This window comes from Hipposideros armiger, unplaced genomic scaffold (genome assembly GCF_001890085.2).
Source record: "Hipposideros armiger isolate ML-2016 unplaced genomic scaffold, ASM189008v1 scaffold_150, whole genome shotgun sequence".
Taxonomy (NCBI): domain Eukaryota; kingdom Metazoa; phylum Chordata; class Mammalia; order Chiroptera; family Hipposideridae; genus Hipposideros; species Hipposideros armiger.
The window spans coordinates 1414982-1442518 of NW_017731500.1; the positions used below are offsets into that span (position 1 = coordinate 1414982).

General features: G+C 46.9%; 1 protein-coding gene across 5 annotated transcripts in view; it reads left to right on the forward strand.

Annotated features, from left to right (window-relative positions):
* SLC39A11 (solute carrier family 39 member 11) overlaps nt 1–27537 on the forward strand; it is a 349675-nt gene that overhangs the window by 198047 nt on the left and 124091 nt on the right. For all 5 annotated transcript variants that reach the window (XM_019650980.1, XM_019650981.1, XM_019650983.1 and 2 more), the window contains one exon: nt 16367–16537. In XM_019650980.1, the coding sequence (XP_019506525.1) occupies nt 16367–16537 (171 nt within the window). The remainder of the gene's footprint in view (nt 1–16366; nt 16538–27537) is intronic.

A 27537-nucleotide genomic window follows, 5' to 3' on the forward strand; every position in this document is an offset into this window, starting at 1 on the left:
ATACTGATTTCCATAATGGCTGCACCAGCCTGCAGTCCCACCAGCAGTGCACCAGGGTTCCCTTTTCCCCACAGCCTCGCCAGCATTTGTTGTTTCCTCAACCAGTTTTTAAGTGTACACTGTCGTTGATGGTGCAGTGTCGTACAGCAGATCTTCAGAGCTTATTCATCTTGCTTACCTGAAATTTTATGTCCATTGATTCATAATTCCCTATTTCAAAAATATGGACCGCCTCACCAGTCTGGGCGCATCAGCCTTGCACAGGGGCCATGGGCATCTCTGTATCTTTCCAATTTTAGCGTATGTGCTGCCAAAACGAACGGAAGAATCAGCATTTTGCTCACGCTCCCCAAGTGCGGATTTTTGTTGTCATTCATTCATTTTTATATGCTCAAGTTTGAGAACCACTGTGAAACTTGGGACTTGGCCTGGGCTCAGCTAAGTTCTTCTACCATCCGGCTGTTGACAGGCTGCTCCCAGCCACTCACGTGGCCTCGGCCTGCCTCTCTTCTCTGTATAGTAAGAGCTCCGGTGTGGGCTGAGGATAACTGCTGCTCCCTCTTCCAGCTCTCTGGTCCTTTTTAACATTAATGGTCAGCAACAGTGACTGTCCCTCGGAGAGTCACGCCATCTGAAGCCTTCATTTTCAGCAAGGCATTTCTGCTTTTAGCCGAAGCTGAAAGAATACCGAGCTCTCACCGGCCATGTCTCTCCCCTTCTCTGAACCTCGGCTGGGTGGCATTGGTTTTCCCAGTAGGAGCCAAGCCATTCTTCGCATGTCCCTTGGGGTTGCTGCCTCAGGAGAAACAGGATGAGAAAGTGTGTTCGGGGCGACGTTGCTGCTCTGCCCCATGAGGTCTCACTGTTTCTCCAGGCAGGGCTCCCTCTGGAACACCAGGGCGGCCTCCTTTGTCCCCACACTGATTTGACTGATAAGTCCCACTCCATTTGATTTCTCATCTCTTTTATTCCCGCTATCTCAGAACCAACTGTTTTCTTTGCTCCGTTAGCTCCAAGCCAGCTCAGGTCAGCTCAGACGCCTTTCTTTGCGTGTCAGCCTCCCCTCTGACCCAGTGCTTCTGCCTCAGCAAGCAGAGGGCTGAGGAACCCGGCGTCCCCACCCTGGATCCCACGTGGAGCCCTGTCCCAAGGCAGCTGGGCACCTGGGCTTCGTGCCCCACTGCATTCATTGCGCAGACACAGCCACGCTGAAGACGCGGTGGCCCCCAAATCTTAACCAAGAATGGTAGAGAAAGAGATGTGTTTCCCCTGCGGGGGGCTGCGTTCTCATAGGTCAGTTAGTTTCCAGGGAACAGTTTTCCTCCCGGCCGTTTCCTTTCTTAACCTGTGTTTGCAGTGAAACTAGAGAGTCAAGAGTAGTGCTCGGTCTTCCTGGCAGCTACCTGTCTGAGGCTATTTCATCAAGCCATTAAGTTTCAGTTTCCAAGATGACTTTCTAAAAAGCATATATATTGAAAATATCAAATCTGAAAATGGAAATATAATAGCTTCATGAAATAGCATTGGCTATATAATACAAATAATGTGTAGATCATGTATGTATTTATGGATGTACATGCGTGTGCATATACCATCCATCCGTCTGTCTGTCTGCCTGTCTGTCTACTTATTATAATTCTGTCCAGATGATAAACAGCCCGCCAGCGCACTTCAGGGATGCTGGTGACCTACTTTATCCCCATCTCCCTGGTTGGAGCTCTCTGTTTTTTTAGGCAGCGTAAACTGGTATTAATAATAGTTGACATAAACTACATTAGGTAAGTGAATCTACAGTTTAAAGAAAAATGAAAGAAAAGGAAAGGAAAAAAACGGACGTTACTTTGTATTCTGAAGCCAAATCGAGGCTCTTGAAGGGCACTGGCCCTCCCCCTTTTATTGACAGGAAGTCTATTATCTTGAGCAGCAGGCGATCCTTTGTGAAAGTAGAAAATGTCAACATGATTGTGGAATCTTAAAACACCCTCGCTTTGTAGCCAGCGCCCGGTTCTGCTCTGCAGACACTGAGAGTTGGGATTTGATGGTACTTGAAATTCTTTACCAAACCCCAGGATGAACTGATTTTTCTCCTCCACGAAGGACCTTCTGCCCTTTCGGATTTAACGTAAGAATGGATTAGGTGTGCTAAGTACACCAGTAGCCTTTCCTTTATATTTTTATAAATGTGGTGCAAGTTCATCGTGGGGACTGCTGACACTCAGTTTGTGTTGTGCTTGATATGTGCCCGCCAGGGAGGCCCCACACCTACTGTCATCCGCTCCCCACAAGAGCCCTGTAGGGTGGGTAATATCATCCCCATTTGGTAAACGGGGAAACTGAGGCACAGGGGTATCAAGTCACCCCCCCCAAAGATGCGTAATCAGGAAACAGCTGCTTTAAAGTGAGTGAGCCCAGGTTCTTATCCCCCAGAGCCCTCTTCCCGGCTCCTTTCTCCTCAGTGACATGGAGAGCCCTCTGTCATGACCGCGGAGAAAAAGGGAACAAGAACCCTGAAGAGCAAGAAAAGAGGAAAGCGCCAGAGAGTGCCGTGGACTCTGCCTTGTCTCCCCCGTTGGTGCTGCTGGACAGCTGGACGCCTTCAGCCAGCATGCCGGCGACCTTGGCTGTGTCTGCCCTGCCCCTGGCCGCCCACACCCACTGCCCATCCTTTGCTTTGATTGACAGTCCCCAGAAGAGGCTCCAGAGAAACTGCCAGAGCGCCTCATGTCAAAGAAACTGGTCATCATCAGCATGTGACACATATGTGCATATTCTCTCTCATTCCCTTACCCCCTCTGTCACACACACACACACACACACACACACACGCACACGCACGCGCACGCGCCCACACCCTATGCACACACGCAATGTGTAGGCTGAAAAGGGGAGTAAAAAGAAACCTCTGGGACTCAGAGCCGCTGTAGCTTTCTTCCCCGTTAATCCCATGAGGGAAGCAGATGGCTCGGAGTCCGAACCATGTTTGCTGACCTGGCGAATGGGCAGGTGGTGGCAGCTGGCAAACTAGTGTCCTGTCTGGCTGGGACTTGCACCCCCATGCCACTCCGGTGATGCCAGCCTGTCAACTTTCCATGTCAGCTCCCCATCCATCAGTCAAACCCGGACAGACATTTGCCATGATAAGTTGTGACGTGACCTGTGTTCTTTTTCCTGGAGAACACCCAGGTCGGGAGAGCACTTTCCTCTGTCAGGTGGGACCCCAGAGTTGTTTTTTTCATGTAGTGGGGTGGCTGTCCTGAAGCTTACCTTTGCACTCCCTTATGAAATGTTTCCCCAACAGCAATATATTATTGCTGTTGGGGAAACATTTACCTAATTAAGAAAACAAACTTTTAGAGACAGACAGTTAGCTGAATTTACATAATGAGTGAATTATTTGCATCTCAATGATATGCTAATAGATCTGTACTTCTAGGCCTGTGGTGATTGGCAGTGAGCCCACCTGGCCCTTGAGCGGCCTTCCGAACCTTGAGGTGGCCTCACCTCTCTAGCTTTGTGGGCAGTGCTCACACAGGGTTCTTCTCTATCTAGAAGAACCTGCCAGTGCCTGTGCCCGTGGCAGGTTCTCTGTGGCAGAATATACTTCGTGATGACCTACACCCTCTCGCCCAGAAAAGGGACTTCGTCTGCTGACCCTTGGGGAACGCGGCACCATTTGCTCCCACTACTTCCATTCTGTCCTCGAATTTCTTCCTGGTTAGTCCGCTCATCCTTCGACATACAACTCAACTACCTGTCGCAGCCCCAGCTGGTCCCTTGCTGTTCTTCATGTGATTTTCTTGACTGTGGACGGCCTTGGAGCCTTCAGTCTTGGTGAGGAAGGGCTCGCCTTGTGGGAAAGAGGGGGACAAAGACCTGTGCCTGCGTGCACACACCGCCTCTCTCACAGGCTCCTCTGGGCCCCTCCCTCCCTGAAACTCCTCTTCTCCAGATAGGCTTTTGGGCGGGGCTGAAATGTGGGTGACCAAGGACTCGGACTGGCCAGTCAAGAAGACTGGCTGCTTTTGGGGGTGGAGGGGTTAATCTGGCCAGAACTCCTGGCTAGGAGACCACTGTGAGGAACTGGAGATTTCCATGGGCAGAGAGCCTTGCGTGAGAAGATGGACCTGAGCCTGGGCCTGAAGGCCAAGTTGAAGTCCTTTGTTCTCAGATATCTATTTTGTTCTGCCACCTACGGCGAAGCCTGCGGAGCTCACAGTCACCCAAAGTCAGCAAATTACTTTGGAATTCCAGGGTTCCTGCAGAGGCCCGGGCTAGGCAGGGCCTGGAAAATACAAGGTGGCTGTAGAGCTGAGCTGTTCCTGGTGTCTGGAGGTAACAGGTGCTCCAATGAGGGTGGTCTCGGAAGGTCACCTGGTGGCATGGGCTCATGAAATGGGGCAGCCTCAGAGCCGTTGCTGGGAGAGATACTGACGCTGCGTGACCCAGGGGTTCTCATTCACCAGCTGGTGGACCCGCTGCACCAGCCCCAGCCAAGAGCTTTTACAAAAGCCTGTTGGCAGGCTCCTTCTCGCCCCCAGAGAGGCCGATTCGATAGGTCTGTGTCTGAGGCTGGGTATTGGGATGTTTTTAATTCCTCAGATGACTCCAACGTGAGGCCAGTTTTATTTATTTATTTATTTATTTATTTATTTATTTATTTATTTATTTATTAAAGTTGCTGAAAAGGAGTTTATTAGAAGTGAAAATAGATTTCAAAGAAGCAGAAGTGGGCCCGAGCAGTACGAATGGCCCAAGGGCCATTATTAGAAAAGAAAGTACACTCCAAAGAGTTTGGAGTGGGCTCCGAGCTGAGGCAAGACTCAAAATGCTCAAAAGGCCTAGGCCATTTTTTAGAAGCACCACTCTAGCCCTTTCAGGAGACTTTCCTGATAATGAGGCTCCTAGAGGTGGCGTCTTCTCCCTAAAACCTCTTCCTGTTCTCACTTGGCCACGAAAAGGCAAAGCATAGTGAGCTCAAAGCACAACTCGCAGGCCAAATCTGCCCCAACACCTATTTTTGTAAATAAAGTTTTATTGGAACGCAGACAGGCCGCTCATTTCCATCTTGTCTCTCGCTCCCTGTGTGCTACGTGGCAGAGTTGAGTAGTTACGACCGAGAGGGAATGACCACGAAGCCTAAACTGTTTGTTACCTGGACATTGACAAAATGTTTGCTAACCCTGATCTGTGCATCCACACAATAGGCATTTGCATAAATAAATGTTAGTTTGTCAATAGATAGGGTATTTTGGAATGCGCTTCTTAACCTTAAAGACCAACCATAAACTCCCTGCAAAGGAGTCTGTGTAGATGGGTGTGGACATTTTTCTGGGCAAGAGTATCCGTTGCCTTTCATTATTCATTCCACAAATATTTAAGTACCTCTTCTGTGCCAGGCACTGTACTTGGCACCGTAGATACGATTGTGAGCACGATGGACTCAGGCCCTTCCTTGTCCCATGGTGCTTATGGACGCGAGAGGCAGTAAACCATCAAACTGACAAATGATACATTGGAAAGTTGAAGTATTATGATATTTTGGAAAATGAGACTGCAAAGAGACACCCTGCCCCACATGCATATTCTTTCCAATACAGCATTTCAATTGAACCTGAAGAGGGCCAGGCCCAGAGACCACTCACAAACATAACATGCACATCACGGAAGTCGCAGAGCAAGAAATATTGGCCCTTTTAAGTTCAACCAACATTTGGCCAATTTTTAAGTGGTGATTTATAATTCCTGTCCAGCTAGCTTTTATTATTCTAAACATCAGAGCTCACTAGAGGCCTGGAAGGTAACTGGCTGTGCCTGACTCTGAGAGATTTGGACAGTAAACATATCTTTTCTCCTAACAGGAAAAAATCTCGAGTATGTATTCTTAGTTCTGTTTGGCTGGTGGAAATTCTGCATTGTGCCCATCTGGACCTCTAGCAGTGCAAGGAAATTAGGTAGAGAACTACTGATCCGGAGAATATCTAATGATGTGGACTATGTCCGTACTTCATTGCCATTTAAAGTCATGTTTCAAAACAGTGTGCTGTAATTGAAAAAATGTGTGTGTGTGTGTGTTCATCTCTACCCATACAGTATAAATATAAAACAAGATTTTCAGGATTTTTTAAATGTGGTCACCTCTGGGTGGTGAATGGTTTTTAGTTTTTCTTTGTGCTTATCCATATTTTCTCTTTTTCCTACAATGCATGCAACTTTTTATATTGTCAGACACTACTTCAATAGTTTTAAAGGAGAAGAATGCTTTTTTATTTTAGGGCACAAAGAGATGTCGATTCCAGTGGGAAAATGGATTTGCTCCTCATTTAGTGGATGTTCCTCGTTCTGTGAACAGTTGGGAAGTGTTGTCTCCGAGGTTCATCTTGGGGACGCTCTCAAGCTAGAACAGAGTTCTGTGAACACTGACGCTGGAAATAGCCGCTGTCTCCTACTCACTGGGGACGAGCGACGATTTAGACCAAGGCTGTCTCTGGAAGCATGGAATGTTAGCCCTGAGGAGGCCCTGCTGAGTTCAGCTCACTTACAGTTGGAAGAAGCTAGGCCTTCAGAGGTTGGGATGTTCCTAGGGCTGCATATGCCGAAAACTGAGGATAGAGTTGAACTGCCAATTCTGTGCCATGGATTTCACGCGCTTAATTGTGTCTTGCTAAAGGGAGAGGAAAACCTGGCGCATATTTAATGTAGAGCAGTACAGTGAAGGCAGGCATGTCTGCGGACATGAATAAAGCTTCCCAATGGCCGCTTTCCCCTGTGCTTCCTTCTCTCTCTCTCTCCATTTCTCTCTCTAGCTGCTTAGCTCCCGAATCCCGTGACCCCATTTGGTACTCACTGTTTCCCCCACCTTGGTAGTCTTGCCGGAAGGCAGAGCCTGCTTTTCAGGATAGAGGTTGGACTTGCAGCCTCTCTTGCAGCTACAGGTCACCGTGGCCTGACCAGTCAGATGGACCTGATAGCAAAAGGGGCAGTGGTTCCAGTCGGAAGGGCCAGCATTTAGTGTCAATGACCTAAGCTGGTGTCTGGCACTGAAGAGAGAGGTACCACCCCAAGGGTGATACAGTGGCATTTTGTTGGTGGAGCACCATTGACCCTGTCTGAATTCCAGGATGGGTTCTGTGGCCTCCAGGCTCCTCGGTACTTTCTGAAGAATGTGTCGGTTTCAGTGGCCCATCCTTGGGGACTGTGCTGGATGAACTCTCCTATGGAGGCTGGGCATGGACTCACACTCTCCACTCTCAGTTCTCTTACCAACTTATAACAAAGACAAAAAGCAAAGCTCACATCTTCAGGCGTGTGCTTATCTTTTTTGTTGTTATCTCCAGCGAGTGTCCTGTGTTTGAGCATTAGCTGTTTGCATCCCCCAAAAGAAGAAAATCCATAAACCAAGAAACATTTATGGAATTTTAGTCTAACTTAAACTTTTTCAGCACATTTTCCTTTCAGTTATGCTGCCTTTGACAAAAGAAGGATTTTGCTTCCCTGTTGTAGTTTGCAGAATATAGTGTTGTGTGTTAATATTGACAAGATGTATGCTCTCTTCATTGTAGCAGCTAAGAGTTTTCATTGATACTGTTCTGTTTTGATTCCTGGCAACTCCTTGGACAAGAGAGGAAACAGGAGGTATAAATAGAGAGGGATTATATAGACTTATGAGGTCTGCCAATTAAGTCTGCGAACTCATCCTAGAAAAAGTGCTACATACCTCATTGCTGAATATCACTACGGTCACCTTCGAAGTACACCCCTTGGGAAGCTATGCACCAATGCCAGTGCCTAGTCCACCCTTCAAAGCAATTTTGGAACTCTTTTTTTGGAATGGCCATCAGAGCTGTCATCATATTACCCTTGATGTCCTGAATGTCATCAAAATGCCTTCCTTTCAATATTTCCTTTCTCTTTGGGTAAAGAAAGAAGTCATTGGGGGCCAGATCAGGTGAGTAGGGAGGGTGTTCCAATACAGATATTTTTTTACTGGATAAAAACTCCCTCACAGACAGTGCTGTGTGAGCTGGTGCATTGTCGTGATGTAAGGGCTATGAATTTTTGGCAAAAAGTTCAGGTCATCTAACTTTTTCATGTAGCCTTTTCAGTACTTCCAAATAGTAAACTTGGTTAAATATTTGTCCATTTGGTACAAATTCATAATGAATAATCCCTCTGATATCAAAAAAGGTTATCAACATCAGTGCAACAAGTTCACGAACTTAATTGTCAGGCCTCGCAGAGCCCACATAGACCCTATATAGACTTAGGGAAGATACGAGAATGTCTTGGTTTGGGGGACTTTTTTTCTTTCTCAATTCTGTTACTGCCGGTTGCATTTCTGTGTGATGGCCCATATCCTCTAAAGCAAAAGGTGCTTTTTTTATTTTTTATTTTTTATTTGTTTAAGCTGAGCCATCCTGCCACCTGTTGGCAGCTCAGCGGCTGCTCAGCTCGGGCCGGGAATTGAACCGCTGTTGCTCAGAGCTGAAACTCTTGAGCAAGCTCTTAACCAACTGAGCCACTCGGCCGGCCAAAAGGTGCTTTTTATTTGATGTAAAGAAATGATGCTTGAGAGTCCTTTGCAAAGTTCTTATACCATCGGTGTTCTCCAAAATGCCCTTTCTTTAATGTGTGTGCTGGACTCTTTTGAAGCAAATGTCATCTTCTGCCAGTGGAACCCCCAAAAGATACCAGGGTCTCTTTCCCAACGGGGTGTTTGCATTGAACACACACACATGCGGGGTGAGCTACGAGCTATAGCGACGGCTTTGGAGCCCACCCAGGATTTATTTTTAGACCACAATTCAGTGAATCAGGAATGATTAACTGCTAAAATGGTTGTTTGTGCCTTGAAAGTAGAAGAGCTGACCTGGTAGATGGAGGTTTTAATCTTATTGGAAATTTGGGCCCTGTTGACTGCAAGTAGAAATTATCCCCTTACTTAGATATTTGGGATGAGCACCGTTTTAGTGGGTGGTTTGCTTCATGGATGAGAAATCTTTCGCTAATAGCGAACCCATCTCTCCTTGTGCTGTACATTTAATTTTTACCAATTATGCAGATCTATTTGTGTCTGTGTTGTCATTAAGCAGTTGCTTATTCATGAGCATCAAAGATAAGGTGTGGATTACTTTCAGTGCCTGGAAAATATAGGTACTGACTGAAAAGACAGGGGCATGGAACCAGCCCCTTTCCCAGGCATCCTATGACCCTCTGATAATCGTGTGGCTTGTGATTTTTTGGAACCATCAATGGCGATACCTATGACAGTCACAAAGATAGTAAATAAGTTTATCATCCTGTTTCTTAGACTCCAGATGCTTTTCTGCCTAAAGGTTAGTACCTAAGCATAATAAATACTTCAGTTATCTCCCCTAACAAAATCTTTTCTTGCCCCGGGCTATACCTGACCCACACAGTCCATCCATTTTACACGGTTTTACACGGAGACGAGTGTGTAGCTGCTTGCAGAGCACCATCAGTTTGCCAAACTTCTCCCTACCCAGAACTCAGACCTGAAATTGGGCACAAGTAGGACTGTTGGATAAAGCACAGGTTACCCAGTTCAATTCAAATTTCAAATGAACAATGACCGCTTCGTAGTATAAGCATAGCTCATGTGATATTTGGGACATACTTATACGTTTGTTTTATTTGAATATTTGTTTTATCTGAAATTCCAATACAGCTGAGCAACCTGTCTTTTTTTACTTGCTACATCCAGAATTTCTAGAAAGGGTCCTGTGCACACTAGCTACCTTTTTCTACATGTACTGTTTGCAAAACTGCTCTGTTGCTTGCAAGAATCCCAGGGTTGTGGGGGAAAGAAAACAGGTAAACAAGAAAGCGCTCATATATCCTCTGTGCTTGAAAAGTTTGATGTTTCAGGATGGAGAGAGAAAAATAGCTTTCGAGACCAGACCAGGTAGAGGCATAAATAAAGCAGACAGCACGGTTTAGAAAGGGCGCTATGCTGTCTCGAGGAATCTCCAGGAATTTAAAAATGAAGGCTGAAACTCCACCTTGGCCAGGTGGATAAAGCTGTCTGATGTGTAATCCACATCAGCTCCATCTAGATCTCATTCGTCACTGACAAACACGTGGATCACAGGAAAATTACCTGTGTCTGTAAGGAATTAGCTAATCATCTTATCATTACTTAGAGGCCTCACTTGGACAGAGGGCCTTTCACAAAAGAGGGAAAAATATATGCCTGAAACTATGATAAATGTTCAATTTCACTTGTAGTCAAAGAAAATACAAATGAAGGGAAATAGCATTTCCCTCCATAAATGGATATATTTATTTTTAAATGAGAAACACCCAGGCTGTCTAAGAAATGACATGGCCTTTCTGGAAATGCCTTAGACAAATGCATCAAGGCCCTTTGACCAGCAGTTCAACTTCTGTGAACTTTGTCCAAATTTCTGATTGTTTATATAGGTTAAAGGTTTTGCGGTGATACTACTAGAAGAAAAAAAATAGAAATAGCCTAAATGCCCAGTGATAGGAGAATGTAAATAACAATTTGTATGGTGTGAAGTGTTTGCAAGGATTTCTCATCACATAACAGGGAAATGCTTCCGTTATGTTTACTGGGAACAAAAAGCAATCTATAATTGTATATCATACTATCTCAGTTATGTAAAGCCCCATGAAAAAGCATGGGAGGAAATACCCCAAACTCTAAATAGTCTTTGTTTTAGGTGATGTGATGATGTGTGAATTAAATGTTCTTCTGCTGCACACTTTGCGGTTGTTCCCAGGTTGCTTGAATATATGCATTCACATCTTTATAATCAGCAATGAGGTTCCTGGGAGGAGTATTTTCTTCGGGGCACTTGCTCCATGGCAAGTTGGATCAAATGGCTGGCCCGGTGTGCCTCAACCACTTAAACCATTAAGTTTATTAAATTGATGAAATTTAAATGAAGGCTCTGCTGTTGGTTTTAAGCCAGGAGTTCACAGTGCAGCATATATGTTGACTGTTCAGAGGGGTTTTGGCGGCTCTCAGGACACTCCTGGGCAAGTAGCCTTCTAATGCTCGGAGAAGTGAAGGAATTTGTCCCAGAAATAAGCAGCATATATATTGACTGTTCAGAGGGGTTTTGGCGGATCTCAGGACACTCCTGGGCAAGTAGACTTCTAATGCTCGGAGAAGTGAAGGAATTTGTCCCAGAAATAAGCACCATTTCTCCTTCCCCTTTTCGCTGTCTCTTGCCAACCAACATCCCGCATGGTATTGCCAGCCTGTAGCACTGCCCCCTTCCCAATCCCTGACAGTTAAGTCGAGTCTCAAGAGTCCAGTGGCTTCTAAAGACAGCAATTAATGCAAAAATGTGGAAGAGTAAACACCATCCCCCTTGAAAATCCTTTTTCTACATTAAACCACCAGGCCGTGGCTCTGCAGAAGATCAGACGCCAAGAACTAATTTCTTTTTTTTCCCTCTCTCTCCTTTTTGACTGATACCGCTCCTTTTTTGGGAAATTGAAGCCAAAATTACTTTGAAAAGGTATCAGTGGAAGATGGAAAAGGAAGCCTTGGGGGTAAAGGAAGGGAATTTCCTCTTTATTTTCAAATGCCCGTACCTGCACTTGCATCTTTAAAATGCACGTGTGACACGGCACCACAGTAGTTCAATTTTAGGAAACCAATTGTTGGACAGTTAGTTCCAGGAAAGCACATGCAAGATTTAAGGATCTTTGCACAAGGATTCCCTGTCTGCAGTGGGAACTTTTCCTCACGTCCCAAGCTGTTTCCTGGGGTAGGTCAGCCCTGTTTACATGTTCCAATGCTTATAGGAATCATGAAGCCATAAAACAAAGAATTAGTGCAGGAAGTCCAGACTGGAACTTTTCCCTGTAGGGTGCCCATTCTGGGGGGAAGGTAGCAGAAAGAGTGTGCCCCCATGTGGCAAAGGCGAGGCACTGCATCTTTTAGCCTCCGGAAAAGAGTACCTAAACTTGCGTGAAAAGGAAATGGTTTCGCAAATGACAGGCTTAGAAATAAGCAACATACCCTCATTAAAAACTAGAGTGACAGAGGCTAAGAAATCTAGAAAATATTTCTGTAGTTTTAATGAAATAGAATATGAAACTGTACCTTAAAATGTATAATCAATAGTAATAGCTAACATGAATTGTGCCTTTCATGTGCCAGACACTGTGCCAAGTGCTTTACATATATTTTATTTCTCATAACAACCTTACTAAGTAGATACGATTATTAAACCCATTTTACCAGAAAGGCACTGAGGCATATAGACAGCATTTGCCTGAAGCCTGATGGCTGATGATTGACAGAGCCACAATCCCACAGTTGACAGAACCACAATCCCGTGGTTGACAGAGCCACGATCCCAGCGTTGACAGAGCCATGATCCCATGGCAGCCAGTGAGATCCAGCATCTGTCCTTGTCACCATTTGCACTGACTGCAAATATGCAAAGCTCAGCGTGCACAAACTGGATAAGGGTAGGGACATGACGGTCATTGTGTTAGGGATCTTGGGATTTTTTTCCTCTCTGACCAATGGTGTTTAATGCGGTTATGTTTATAGCTTTACAAAAGGGAAACAGCATGGGACTTGTGGATAGGTTTAGAGACAGTCGTAGGCTTTAGTTTTCGATGTCTCTGAGCTGAGGGTTCTTCTGCGAAGACTGGGAGAACCACCCTGGCTCTTTCTTCAATTTCCAGGTGACTGTCAAAAAGGGCCTCCGTGGGGCTTGGTTTCTGTGTGTACCAGCATTGACGCTAACCAATGTTGAGTACTTATTTCATGTTCAAATTCGGCATCAATGATGTAAAGGAACGCATGCTGATCTATAAATGGTTAAAGAAACAGAACGGAATTCTTAGCAAGCATTGTCACCCTCGTGGATAATTGAATTTCTTCCCTCAGATTATTCTGATTCTCTGGAAGACAAGAAGGGAGGGAAAATCCAAGTCATTGGCCCCCCCCGCTTTCCCTGCTTTCCGTCGACCTTTCGATTTTATTTGTGCGTACGGAGTGCACAGTGACTACTCTTCATTGTATGTTTTGTAAGAAGTGTTTTCCCAGGGATTTGAAGTTTTCTGCCTTTAGCCGATGAGGATTTGCCTGTTCAACCAAATCATCTCCAGTGATATCCTGGGGATGTTTTTTAAAGTTCTCGTGGCTGGTGATCTGTTCGTTAGTGTTGCCGTACTCACTGGAGGCCCGAGCTTCCGTCGTGGGGCCTGTTAGGTTCGGTCACATCATCACAGGGACAGAAAACCTCCTGTATTCCTGGTGGGACTAGGCCTATGCGTCATGGCACAGAAGGGTTGGCACAGCATTTATCCAGGAAGGTGTTCTCAGTGTGAGGTCCTGGAACCCCAGAAGGATTCACAAATTATTTTAAAATCATCAGTCAGTGTATTTGTTTTGCTGGAGAGAAGGTTGCAGCTTCCCGTACTTCTGAAAGCAGTTGCTGACCCAACATGGTTTAGAGCCGCTGATCTAGAGACTTCAGGGCATTTCTCTTCTCAGGGGAGGAAGTCAAACCCTGGGGCGGGGGCTTCCCGAGGCCGCGGGGTTCGCTGATGGCGCCCTGGCCTGTGCCTGCTGGATCCTTGGCTGCTTTTTCTCTCTGATACAATGTGCCCGGACAAGAATGATGTCCCTTGTTTGGGAGAGAAAGGAAACCAGGAGACAGATGTGTCACATGAGGTCACCCCGTGATTCACTGGGAAAAGCGAGCCTTGGACTGGTCCCTCTGTTGTTGCACTGTGGTCCTCACTCTCAAACGCAGTAACGCGGCGCCCCTCTGGCCGAGAGGAAGTGGGGGGACAACAGGCTGAGGCCCAGCAGTGGGTCCCTCTTTGTGTGGATTCTTAGATGCTCGAGTTTAAATTTTAAAACAGGTTTTTTTTGTGTTCTTTTTTTATGAGGATCCACTTTGAAGTGGTCCCTTTCTTCCTTCCGGAAAAAACTGTAAGCCCGGTTTGCTTGTGCGGTGTTACTAAGTTATTTCCTACTTACCGCTGCTCTACGCTTAGAAACAGTAGGCCTAATGGGTTAAAAAAGACCGTATTCATGAAACGTTTTTGGGTTTGTCTGTGAGTGGGAATGATGGTATGAGGTGTCCCCTGAGTCTTGTCCGCCTCTGATGTCACTGCCACTGCCAGCTCCCTGGATGGACCCTCTCTGCCACCGAACCATCTCTGAACTAAACATCTGGGGTTTCAAGCCCCTAAATGTCATTGCAGTGACTGCTCCCGCTCTTCTTTTCAGCGAGCAAAGGAGCAGGTGAACACTGTCCCCCTCCACCCCCAGTCACGCACGGGGCCTGGTTAAGAGGTGGCCTCGGGAGGCAAAGGACCTTGGCCTGACTTCTGAGCTCTCCTGGAGGACGGAGTGACGTGGGACAGTTACTCGCTCTCTGCTCTTCAAGGGCCTCATCTGTTAAAGGGAATCTCTGCTTTAACATCTCTGCTTCACAGGGCTTTTGTAAGGATTGAGGATTATTAAGAGAAGTCCTCAGTGTCACCCACTAGCCAGGGTCACTGATTCCATTTCTGAACTTGACATCGGCTGTCCCTTTCCTGAATGTCCTTCCTCTTTGCCCAATCGTATTTCAGAAGCGGCCCGACCGTCCCTCTTTCAGGAAGTCTCCTGGGTCCCGGGCGCTCTTGCCCACTCCTACACCCCACACCGGGCATGGTAGTCCCCCCCGTGAAGCGGTCATCCTTTGCCCACGGCGCGGGCATTTTCCCTGATGGCGTGCGATGGTTTAACCAGCCTTAGCCGGAGAGGCAGGAAGAGTTATCGCTCAGGATGACTCCCGCCTTCTCTGTCGTGATTTATTTGGACTAATTTTCCTCGTTGCAGACTCATTAGCGGTGGCTTATTTAACTTTCCTGAGTGCATCAGGCGTTCACCCCGTCCCATTTCCCGCTAGAGAAGGCTCGTCAGTCGTCACATATTGGGACCCCGGGGGGAGGCGTGCTTCTTCACGTCCGTTTCTGACCCCGTGTGCTTCCTGAGCTCCGGGTCAGCCCATGTGTGGTGCGGGAATTTGCTCGCGGTGCTCCCATCTTGTCGGCGCTCTCTGCATTATTTGCAGGAAATTCAGAGTCCAATCCTTTCGTGATGATGACAAAAAGAAATGCAGCCTTCAGTGCTTGTTAGAGACGGCGTCGCTGTGCCCCTTAGATTTAAAGGAATTGATTCGTCTTCCGTGCCTGTCATCTCTTAAATTATAAAAATCCAAAGGGAAGAGTCTGGGGGGATTTTTGTTTTGTTGTTGTCACTGTCGTCAGCCCATGAGGGTCAGAATATCGTACGGCACCCAGGCTGCCACCTGTCTGTCCGTCTGTCTCTTTGGGTGCACAATTTCTCATCTCTCCTTGTCTGTTTCTGCTTCCTTCTGTCTGTCTGTCAGGCTGCTTCCTTGTTCCCGTCTCGCGTGGTGCATCGCGGCTGCCCTTCCATGGCATGAACTTTTGGAACGGGACCCACACTTGAGGCCCTGGGTCCTGCCCCATTGTAGCCCCTCATCCCTGGGGAGAGAGTCTGATTGGCCGAGCCTGGCATTTGAATCGGTTCCTCATGAGTCAGTGTGACCAGGAGAGCTGGGTCACCTGGGATATAATTTTGTAGGGCTGCGGGGGAGAGGGACATGTGACAACAGCCGCAGTCCACGCACACAGCACTTAGCACAGTCCAGTCACTTTCATTCGGTCTCTCATTTAATCCTCACAAAACCGCTGTGGGATAGGTCCTGTCGCCCCGTTTCATGAATCGGGAAACTAAGGCACAAAGGTTAAACAGCCTGTTCAGCCCCACACGGCTGGTAAGCGGGCGAGTCGGCACGTGAGCAGGCAGCCTGCTTCCAGAATCCATGTTTCTGATCGCTACGCAGCATTGCTTCTCTTACGTAGGCATTGCTAATGTGCCCCGTTTTCACCCTTTTTACTGTGTTTCCCTGAAAATAAGACCAGGTTTTATATTAATTTTTGCTCTAAAAGGTGCATTTTATTCCTTTATTCATGTACAAAAATCTACATTTATTCAAATACAGTCATGTCTGGCTGACGATCTTAATGGGGGCGTATGTTTGGGGTAGGGCTTCTATTACGAGCACCCTGAAAATCATGCTAGGGCTTATTTTCCAGCTAGGTCTTATTTTCGGGGAAACACGGTAGTATCTGTACATTGGCTACCGAATGTCTATTCAGTGAGTGTCTGCCGAATGAATGAAGGAATGAAAAGGTGAAGGAACAAAAGGAAGAACACGGGGCCCATTAGGGAGTTAGAGCGTAGCTTCCTCTGGCTGCAGCTTGGCCCAGCACCAGCGCGCTCATTTTCAAATGTCTCTCTCTTCTTGTCCTTCTGTTTTTTGCTCAGACAAGACTGAGAACGGCGAGGCATATCAGAGGAAGAAGGCGGTGGCCACGGACCTTCCGGAGGGCCCCGAGGCCCGTGCGCCGTCTCGGGGGAACCCGGCCGTGCCTGGCGGCAGCAGCTGGAGGAGAATCGCACTGCTCATCTTGGCCATCACCATCCACAACATCCCAGGTGAGGCCGTGCCCTCGAGCGGTCCAGCCAGCTGCCTGGAGGCCCCCTCCCTGTCAGCTCAGCTGCCTGGCTGGCAAGGGGGATGGGCACTCGTGATGCTGGGGGGAGGGGAGTGCAAACCTCTCTTGTCTTGACTGTTGGCGCTACTTGTTCTAGGTTGATTATTCTATGTTAAGACTTCCCATTCCAGCTACTTCAGACAGTGTCACTCCTGTTTCCACCAGTGAGTTCCTTGCGTGACATATTTGGCACCAGCTCGTTTGGAGCATAACTTCCCCCCTGTTGCATGATTGCCGTGGAGGGCGCCTTCCATAAACACAGGCTCCCGGGTCTGCGTCATGCTCTTTTCAAATACCGAGTGCAGCACAATTTAACACCGATGTCCGTCTCACGTGCTGTCCTTAGGCGGGACGTCATTCTGAAATGCCCTTACTAACCCTTTCCTTTCAGCATTTTGGAGTCATTAGTTTGGTGTCTTTGGTTCTATTTTAATTGAAAAAAAAGTATTGGTGTTCTATGTCAAAAAATACATGTTTCATTTAGTGTAACTAGGAAACACTGATAAGGATAAAAAAGAATAGATACGAATAAAAAATAAATTGAGGGGACCCGGGGAACTCCTTGGGTTCCATTGTGGAATTGCAGTTCTATTTACTCGCAGGTTTATCTTGACAGGTTACTTGAGGCTCGTCTATGGGATGTTGGTAATGCTACTACTGAGATAACTGGGGTGTTGCTTATAAAATAAGCGGCACTTATTTTGATAAATAGGATGCCATCCATGTACATATGTGTACATGTATGCATGTGTGTGTCTATGTATATTTTAGTCCAGTACTTGGGCCCGATGAGCACTTGGAAACCCGGTAGCTCTTACTAGCATTCATAGTATTCCTGGCCTCCTTTCTGGCTGTGACTTCCTCAGTCCTGAGTTCTTACATGTTCTGATCTATCCCTTGCTGTTTTGGAGCTAGAGTTTGAGTAATAACGTTGCCCGGGGAGTGTCCGTGGGTGATGTATTACCCGAGTCCTTGCAGAGTTCATGATGTCAGGCTGTGACCCCATTACAGGTGCAGTGACTTGACTGGGCGACGCTGGCTAGAGGCACGTATTTCTCTCCAAAGCTCTTATGGATGTCATTCTGTTACCTTCTGGCTTCATACCATGGAAGCAAAGGCCATGGCCAAACCGAGTTTATTCCTCTGTGGGTAATTCAATAGTCTTTTGTTAACGTGATAAAAATTTTTTTTTTTCCTCTTCTTTGAGGAATGAAAATGTCAGTGTTATATGTTCCAGAATATATTAAATCTGCCTAAAACACTGTGTGCAGTCACTTCTGAAGCTCAGACCTTCCTCTAGATAAGAAGCATTTCCTTCTGCTATTTCTATCCTGATCTTAGGAATTCCTGTCCTCTGATCCTACAGGCTGGGTTGCCCAAGTGTTTCTTTAGCCTCTGTGTCTCTCATATCCTCTTGGCCCTTTCCCTTTGAGTCATCAGTAAACTCTTTTTTCCTTCTTTTTTTTTTTTTAAATTAGTTTCAGGTTTTTTGAAACCTAGTGCAAAACAATGTACTAGTTAGAGATTTACACCCCTCGCAAAGTGATAACCCCCTCCCCCAATCTACTACCCCTCTGTCATTGTATATAGCTGTTACAGTTCCACTGACTGTTCCCTATGCCGTACTCCACATCCTGTGACTATATTATATATTAAATTATAGTTGGCCTTCCGTATTATTCAGCTTCAGCTTCAGGTGTACAGCGCAGTGGTCAGGCATCTACACCGCCCATGAAGTGGTCTCCCTAATAAGACAAGTATCCATCGGATACTCTACAAAATCTTTACAACATTATTGATTATATTCCCCAAGCTGTCTTTTGTACCTTCGTGGCAATCTTGTGGTTACCAATTTGTACTTTCTAATCCCCCCATCTTCTCCCTCACCCCCACCCATGAGTAAACTCTTTTGGTTGGTTTTTCTAAAGCTTGCTGTTGAGTATGCCTTAGGGTGAAGTCTTATGCGGGACCCCAACGCACAAAGCTGACCAGTGGGTTTGCCTGGGGGAAACTCTGGTCACACTCATCCACCGTATCTTAAAGGCGCTTGTTGGAAGACCGAGGGCTCCGCATAGGACAACTTGGAAGTCTCGTCAGTCACTTTCGACCTGTTAAAAGCTAATCATTAGAGAAGTCACTTATGCCGTCTTTTTGGTCATAATAGTAGCTGTTGCTCTGCCATTCGGGACCTCCCTTTCACCAGTTGAAAAAGAACAAAGACCTGACCAGTGCGTTCAGAGCCAAACAAACTAACTCTTCTGGCCTCAGTGGGAACTCTGTCTTGCTGCAGAGCAAAACGGTGTTCTAAGATCTAGGTTTCGTAGCGTTGGGCTTTGAGGACCGAGGAATAAGCTTTCCTCTGACGGACCCCTTCTCACATCACAGCTGCCACTGCCCTACTGTGTTCCCATGTGCTCGGTCGGAATTGTTCCCCGACTTATTTGGATAGGAGGTCGGGGAGAGTCAGAGCCCACTCTCGTAAATAAACATTGACTGCAGCGAGAACTTGGGTTAAGGCCAGAAACAAAAGAGTTTTAGCAGGAAGATGGTTGCAGTGACACCAAAATTTGATGATTTTAAGTCAGCATGAGTTCAAATATGACTTGTGTCATGTCAAGAGACCCTCTTCTGGATCTTGGCACCTCCAAGCCCGAGTTCAGCCTAGTGTCTCTTTTATGGTGAATGCAGAGGTGCCTTTTGACATGAGGACCAAATGGATCCTAGGACTCTGAACTGAGCTGGCTTCTTGGGCGGCGGGTGGGCATGGTCACTGGCTCACTAAGCTGAGGAGCCGCTGGCTTGCCTGGATCCAGAGGCTCGGGGCGGGGGGAGGGGACATTTCTGCCCCAGTTTTGCCTTTATCAATCTCATTTTAATAAAGTGTTCTAGGTACTTGAGTTATATCAGTCATAAAACAGACCAAGATCCCTGGCCTCTTGCAACTAACATTATAGCAGGGGAGATAGACAATGATCGTAGTAATGATTGAATTCTGTATTGTGTTACAAGGTGGTGAGTGTGATAAAGAAAGAAAGGGTCCCGTGAGGCAGAGGAGAGGGTACAGTGTTACAGAAAGGAGTTGCAAATTTTACATAGAATGGTCAGGGTGGGTCTCATGGAGACTTCCTTGCATTTGAGCCAGCCATGCAGATCTCTGGGGGACTGTGAGTGTTCCAGGAGGAGGGAGCCACCAGTGCAAAGGCCCTGAGGCAGGAGCATGTCCAGCATCTATAAGGAGAAGCCAGGGGTTCTAGAAGTAAGAAGGAGACAAGGGCAAGGTAAGGGCAGGGAGATCCGCCCGTCCCAGGGGCCACTCAGATGCACTGTAAGGATTTTCATCGGGAAATGAGCCACTCCAGGGTTTTAAACAGAGAAGCATGTGATTGGACTGGTGCTGAGTTCAGACTGGACTTAGGAGGGGGGAGGGGAGAAGCAGGCAGACCTGTGAGGAAGCTGCTGGTGGCGACGCCGGTGGCCCAGACCAGGCTGGTGCTGGAGGTGGTGCGAAGGCCTCCTGTTCTGGTGTCTGGCGAAGGGGTGGTGGCCAGCTGGGTTGACTGATGGATGGGACGTGGGTGTGAGGGAAAGAGGGGCCAGCAGGATCCTGAGGTTTCAGGGCTGACCAGCTGCAAAGACGGGGAGTTGCCATCAGCTGAGACGGGGAAGGCTGCTGCAGCGGCAGCAGGTTTTAGAGGGGATGTCAGGAATCCAGTGCTGGACCCTGGCGTTTGGCTGCTGTTGGACATTCAGGTGGGAGCACTGACTAGGCCGCTGGGGGCATCAGTTGGAGATCGGGGAGCAGCCTGGACTAGAGGGGTACATTTGTGAATCACTGGTTTATACATGTTATTTAAACCCATGACGTGGGTGAAATCACCCAGGGCCTACATACCAATACTCGTGTCTCCGAAGACCCCCCTGGGGCTGCTTCCTGGGGTCTGAGCGTCTGACTCCAATCTGAGGAACTTTCTTGCTGCCAGTTAACATTCAGCAGCTCCACGCCCTTTAATGAGAACCGTTTGCAAGAGCTTATCTGTCACCAGCTCACCTTTGAAAAGGTCTCCTCTTTAACATTATCCTTTATAGTTTATTAAAAATTTAACGAGAGCTTTGACATTCCCCGAGACTCTGGGTTTTCAGATAGACTTGTCACAGGGACTAACTGGATAATTGATTTTTTTTTTTAGGTAATTATTAATGTTTGTTCGGTCACAAAATAAACGACCTGTGGATGTTTTTTAATTAAAAAAAATTTTTTTTTTTGACATGGAAGTAAAAAGGAAAGCTTGTTAGCGAGTGTCCTGTCTCCTGCAGGTTTGTGGAGTGTGAGGGCACAGGTGTCGACATGTGCACACACCCAGGGCACTTGGGTTAGTATAATAGGTAACTTACATGTGCAAGGACAAAGGCATCCTTAGTCTCCGGTGACTCCGTAGGACCTTGATGAGAGCTCCGCCCCCTCCATCATAGACTGGCGCACACACAACAGCGTGCAGGCAGTTTGGGGTGTTCACAGACCTCGTGAAGACCATCTGTCCACAGCTCCAGCGCAGGAAAAGAACCCCCACTTTAGAGAAACAGATGTACAGGTGTGCAGGCAGTCTAAAAGTTGGGTTGTTGGAAATGTCATGATGCATTTTTGCAATGAAAAACATGGAAAAAATACGTCATGACTTTCCCGACAGCCCAATATTTCAGGAGGAAATGGTGATGACTGATGGCGGGTGGCCAGCCACCACAAGCCCTGCTGGCATAGGCAGAGGACGCAAGCGCTCCTGAGGGTGGCGATGCCTTATCTCTTCGTCCGATGTGTCTTCTCGGTGGCAGTAGGCTGGGGTGCTTTAGTTCCTTGGAAAACGATGTCCCGAGGAAACCATGTGTTTTCTGTGAAACCAGCCCCAGACTGAGCACACTGTCTCTTAACGTGCTTTGCTTGCAAAGTTGTACAGACTCGGGCTCTGAGCCTCCTGGAGATTCTTGGGCCTGAGGACACCATGCTTCCTTTCTGTGCCTGAGTAGAGTTCAACATCAGCTAGCAGTCGAGTTCCTACTAATCTCTTCATGAGTAGCTTAGGGTCTCAACAGGGCACGGTACCATTGCTTTGTACATAAGAAAGTTAAATTGAGAGCTTAAAGGGGTTCTAGAGGTAATCTTACTCAGACTCTGCTCCGTTTGAAAATTTAGAGGTGTGTGTGTGAGTGTGTGTGTGTGTGTGTGTGTGTGTGTGTTAAATTATCATTATGGTTCCTTCCAGCCCTGGCATTGGATGATGCTGTGGAAAATAATACAAATAGCACATTATTAATTTCTTTACTAGTTTCATTTATCTAGCGATGACAGTGTCACGCCTTCCTCTGTGACACCTCGCTGTATCCTGTATCTCCTCTCATCATAGTTCTCGCTCTGAATGGCGATTGTTTCAATGTGTTGCGTTTCCCCGATGGATGGAGCTGCTTGCAGGACGGCTTACGCCATCTTCTTCTTTTGGGTCCCATGTTACAGCTCATATTGAAGAGCAGTAGATATTCGAGTGCCTGCAATGACTGGGGGAATTTGTCACCTACCCTCCACTCTAGGAGAGGCGAGTCCACTCGGGAGTCAGGCGGCCTGGTTCCCTTTACCTTAGCCAGTAGGTGGGCGAAGGGATGGCGTTTGACTTCTGTGAATCTCCATGACTCACCGGCTTTCCTTGGTGTTGGAAATGACGTAGAAAAGTCTGCAGAAGAAGAGGCTCGATGCGTCTCCTTTTTATTATTTTCTCAAGAGTCAAGGGTCAAGCTCACTTTGCTGGTTGTTGCCGTGACGTGGAAAGAGCTGTGGGTCACTGCTTATGTCTCCAGAGCTGCACGACAGCTTCTTTTAATTTATTTGGCTTGTCTTCATTGTTGGCTCCAAATAGACCACGTTTCATTCTTTAAAGAAAATGCTTGAAGTGTTAAGTGCAAGTGATTTTGTTTCAGGGAATGAAACCCCTTAAGTTGATACACTGAAGTAGTAGCAATGGTTGGCTCTTCCTGGGATTATGGCTGGTTTTTATTTTCTTCGTGTTTTTGTCTACTTTTCTATAATGAATACGTATGACTCGTGATCAGATAAAATATATTTTGGAAGGAAGACCTCTGTCACCTAACCACCTCGATATCCCCAAGCCCCAGCACACACAAAAAAAGCGTGCAAGTAACGGTTATGCCTTTATGTCTGAGATATTATAATCGGGGCTGTTTTAAATACAGGTTGGAAACAGAATAAAGGATTGTATTAGTTTCCTGTGGCTGCTGTAACAAATTATCACAAACTTAGTGGCCTGAAACAATCCAATCTATTCTCTTACTGTCCTCGAGGCTGGAAGTCTGAAATCGTTTTCACTGAGCTAAAGTCAGGGTGTTGGCAGGGCCTGGGGGAGAGCCAGTTCCTGGCCTCTTCAGTTTCTAGAGGCGGCTGGTATTCCTGCCCTTGCAGCCACATCACTCCAACCCCTGCCTCTAGGGTCACACTGCTTCCTCGCCTGTCTACTGCCCCTCTGCCTCCTTCTTATAAAGATTCTTATGATTGCAGTTAAGGCTCACCCAGCTAACCCAGGGCCATTACCTCCATCCCCAGATAGTCCAGGACAATCCCATCTGCAAAGTGTCATTTGTCATGAAAGGCATTGTTCACAGGTTCTGGGGGTTGTTGGTGGCGTGAGCCTGGGCACTCATTTTATCCTCGTGTGGTCTCCGCATGCTGCCGGGGCTTCTTGGCAGGGGTAGCACTTAGAATTTTCAGGAAGGAGCCAATAGCTAGAAAGAAGAACTTAGCGACTCCTCACTTTCCTGGGACCAAAGACTCAATAGAAAATTCTGTTATGAGACATGGACTTTTCAAGGGAATACACTGATGCAACAGCCGGCCTGCAGTTCCCATCGCTCAGCTTGTAGAAACTGGAGGAGTGCACTCCACGGCCAGAGACCCGGGCTCAGTTGATGAGTAAGCCCAGCACCGCCGAAAGCCACAAATCGTTGGCGGTAATCGAATACACCAGCGATACTTGAGGCCATCACTTACTTTCCAAGTTCCAGACATAAAGTGCTCCATGTACTGTGATTTTGATGTTTGTATCCCTGTTTTACATCTTAGAAACTGAGGCCCGGAAGGGTTAAATAGCAAGCTCAAGGGCACACAAGCAGGTGCAGTCTGTGCTCGATTCACTGATTCACACCGTCTCTACCTTTGCTTTGGTGAGCTAAGCTTCTTTTCTTCCGGTGGACCACCACGTTTTTCAGAGATGGTTACAGAAAAGTTCAGGAAATGCTTCTCACTTTCTGAAGTTGCCACATTAAGTGTTCCTGTCTGCGGCATGACACTGGCGTAATGGCATGATGGTCACTCCAGAGGCAGCGGGCTCAGTTCAGCAAGGAGGTATAGGTGGTGGGGAGCAGGGGGCGGAGCCTGGACCTAAGCCTCACCCACACACAGGGCCGGCCGCTGTGGGCGCTCTGCACATACGTGTGGAATGAGCGCCCGTGCAGCCCACCCACACCCACCTCCACCAAGTCAGGACGACCCAGGAGCCACGCACATGGTCAACCCTTTAGCCACATCTAGCACGGTGACATGGGGAGATGGGACAAGCACAGGATTTCAAGTAGGCATGGCCAAGACTCGGATCCTGGAGCCACCAGACATCGTACTAGCTGGGTGACCTTAGGTAAGACTGTGGGAGTCTCAGTTCTCCCAGCTGTAGAATGGAGATAATATCTGTCTTGCAGTTCTTGATTGGGATGACAGCGATGGCAACAAACAGGGACGCTCGCTGTGTTACCTGCTGTGAAGTGCGTGTCATGATGCCTAGAACACAGTAGGACCTGAAACATGTTATAATTCCCGTCCACTTCTTCTCCCTCAGCCCTCTTCTCCCTCCTACTTTGTCTTCACTTCGCTTTGATAGTCGAAAATCGTTTGGTCTGGTCTCTGTGGTCCCGGGTGAGAACATCCCAGATCACCTGAATTTTCGTCTCCAGCGGGTTACTTTCGAAGATGCTTCTTATTTCCTTAAGAGTTTGGAAACACTGTACTATTCTCCTATAATTATCTGTGTGTCAGTGGGAAGCCTGATATGACAATCAGCGCAGGCGCCTGTCTGGGATGACATTTTGCTCAGCATATCATGTTCCTGGATGTACGCTGTCGCAGAAGCTGGTGGCACACTCCCCAGTCACGTTGTTGGGTTCGAGCATGAGACCTGGCACAGACGCCCAGTGTGAAATCACCATCCTGGGATCCCTGCCTGATCCCAAAAAAGGGGACAGGGCAACTTAGAGATTCGCTGTCAGCTCCTGCCACAGGCCCCAGACACACAGATGCCGTGTCCTAATCTGCCTTCAGATTAAGGAAGCTGCATTCTAAGGCTGCGTAAAGATTAGGGTTAAAATCAAGACTCACTTCCACATCTACTAGACTTTGTCACCCTCCTATCTGTTTTATAAACTAAAGAAAAAAAAAAGCAAGAGAATTTGAACACATTTTTTGTATTAGGACTCAAAGTTTCCAATAACTTCCAGTTGTCGTCCTACGGTGGCCAGGCAGATGTTAGCTAAAACATGGCTTTTGTCAGGCATTTAGACCTGCCCTGCCCAGTACAGCAGCCCCTAGTCACATGGCAAGCACAGGTTTTAGGGTCAGAAGGGGCGATGGGGGTCGGGGGCTTGGATCCTGGAGCCACAAAATCATTTACTGTTTACTTATCAGAATTAACTAAAATGCACAGTTTGGATCTTTAGTCATAGTTGAACCACCTGTCAAGTGCTGGGTAGCCGGTTGCAGCTTTTGGCTACCATGTTGGACAGTACAGCCACAGAACGATTCCATTATCACAGAAAGTTCTGTTGGATGGCAAAAATATATCATGAGTAAAATACTTTAAATATCAAAATGATCTAATAGTTAATATTTTAAATAAATTAAGGGTGGTACCGAGTGACCCTTGTGGTGCCATCCTTCTTGTACCCTCTGGTTCTAACCTGGTTTTTTATTTCTTGAGTGGGGGACAGCATGGGGTGGGCACGGCTTGTGTTGGGGAGCCATGCAGCAGACGTGTCATTGTGTCTGATGCTGGGGGGCAGAGGGGGAGATGGAAAGAGATGCTCAAAGGATGGGCTTGTCATCCTCTCCTCTAGATACTATGTGTTTGTTACTGCAAATAGACACACCCCCCATCCCTCAGACAAGGTGATATCATTGGACTGTGTCAGCTTAGTCCCTCTCAAAGAACAGCTTCTCCTGGCTCAACTCGGATTTTGAAGAAAGGACATTAACTGTCATACAAAAAGTCACTGCCGCGGGCCGGCCAAGTGGCTCGTTGGTTAAGAGTTGCCTTGGGAGTGCAAGCTCTGAGCAGCAGGGCCCCGGTTCGGATCCCACATGAGGGCCAGTGACGCTGCGCCCTCTACAGCTAAGAATGTGAACAACAGCATGACCTGGAGCTGAGCTGTTGTGAGTCGCCGGCGATGGCGTAGGCTGCAGTGGGGCTGGCCGGCAGCTGGCGTGAGCTTTCGTGAGCTGCTGTGAGCCACCGTGAGCGGCTGTCCAGTGGCCGGCGAGCGACTGCCTCACCCAGGAAGAGCGCAATGATAATACCAACATGGGCCAGTGAAGCGACATCCTCCACAACTAGACTAAAGAACAAAAGGACAGCAACTTGTCTGTTCCACATCCCCAATTTGTCAATGTTGTTCCCTCTCCCAATTCCCCAATAAAATCTTTAAAAAAAAAAATCACTGCCACATTTACTGTCAGATTTTTGCCAGGGACACTGCCCAGGTCATTAACCAGTGTTCCTAAATGAGATACTGCACAGCCTGGAAAAGCTTGCCTCGCTTGTGGAAACAATATTCATCATTTATTGTGGATACCTATTCGTTTTCCTTGGCTGCCGAGAAGCACAGAGCCCCATTTGCTGCTGAGATAAGGATGAGGGGCGCTCATAAGGTCTGATTATCTGAAGGTTATTGATTAATTGCCACAAGTGATTTTTTTATTCCTTTGTTGCTCGTTTTTTTGGTATTGTTTCCTGGGCGCAGATTATGTTTCTAATCCAGATACCTAGCCAGAAGAATGCTCTTCCCGGGTTATAATGAAGACTGGGGAGCAGGTGACAGGTGATGAAGTAATCTTTATAGTGCGAACCAAACAGTCAGCCAGTACTTTCTGGAGACGTTGTGTGTGGAAGCATCCGGATTGCCCCTGTCCCATAGAAATGGAATGCAAGCTACCTACCTAATGGTCAGCGCTCTAGTAGTCATGTTAAAAAAAAAGTAAAAAGCAAGTGAAATTAATTTTTTAAATATATTTTATTTAACTTAAAATAGCCAAAATAGTATTATTGCAACATAGAATCAATATTTTAAAATTGAGATATTTTACATTCCTTTTTGAGGGAATCAGCAGTACATTAGTTGGATCAGAGGATCAAATCAGCGATTTGGAAGTTAAAGTAGAAGAAAACACCCAATCGGGATGATAAAAAAGAATCTAAAAAAACGGGGACGGTTTAAGGGGTCTCTGGGACAACATCAAGTGTACTAACATTTGCATCATCTGGGTACCAGAAAGAGAAGAGAGAAAGCAAGGAATTGAAAACCTATTTGAAGAAATAATGACAGAAAACTTGCCTAACCTGATGAAGGAAATAGACGTACAAGCCCAGGAAGCACAGAGAGTCCCCAAAAGATAAACCCATCAAGACACATCATTAAAATGCCAAAGAGAGAACCTTAAAGCAACGAGAGAATTCTAAAAGCAGCAGGAGGAAGGCAACTAGTAACTTACAAGGGAGCCCCCATAAGACTGTCAGCTGATTTCTCAACAGAAACTTTGCAGGCCAGAAGGGATTGGCATGAACTATTCTAAGTTATGAAAAGCAGGACCTACAACCAAGATTACTCTACCCAGCAAGGCTATCA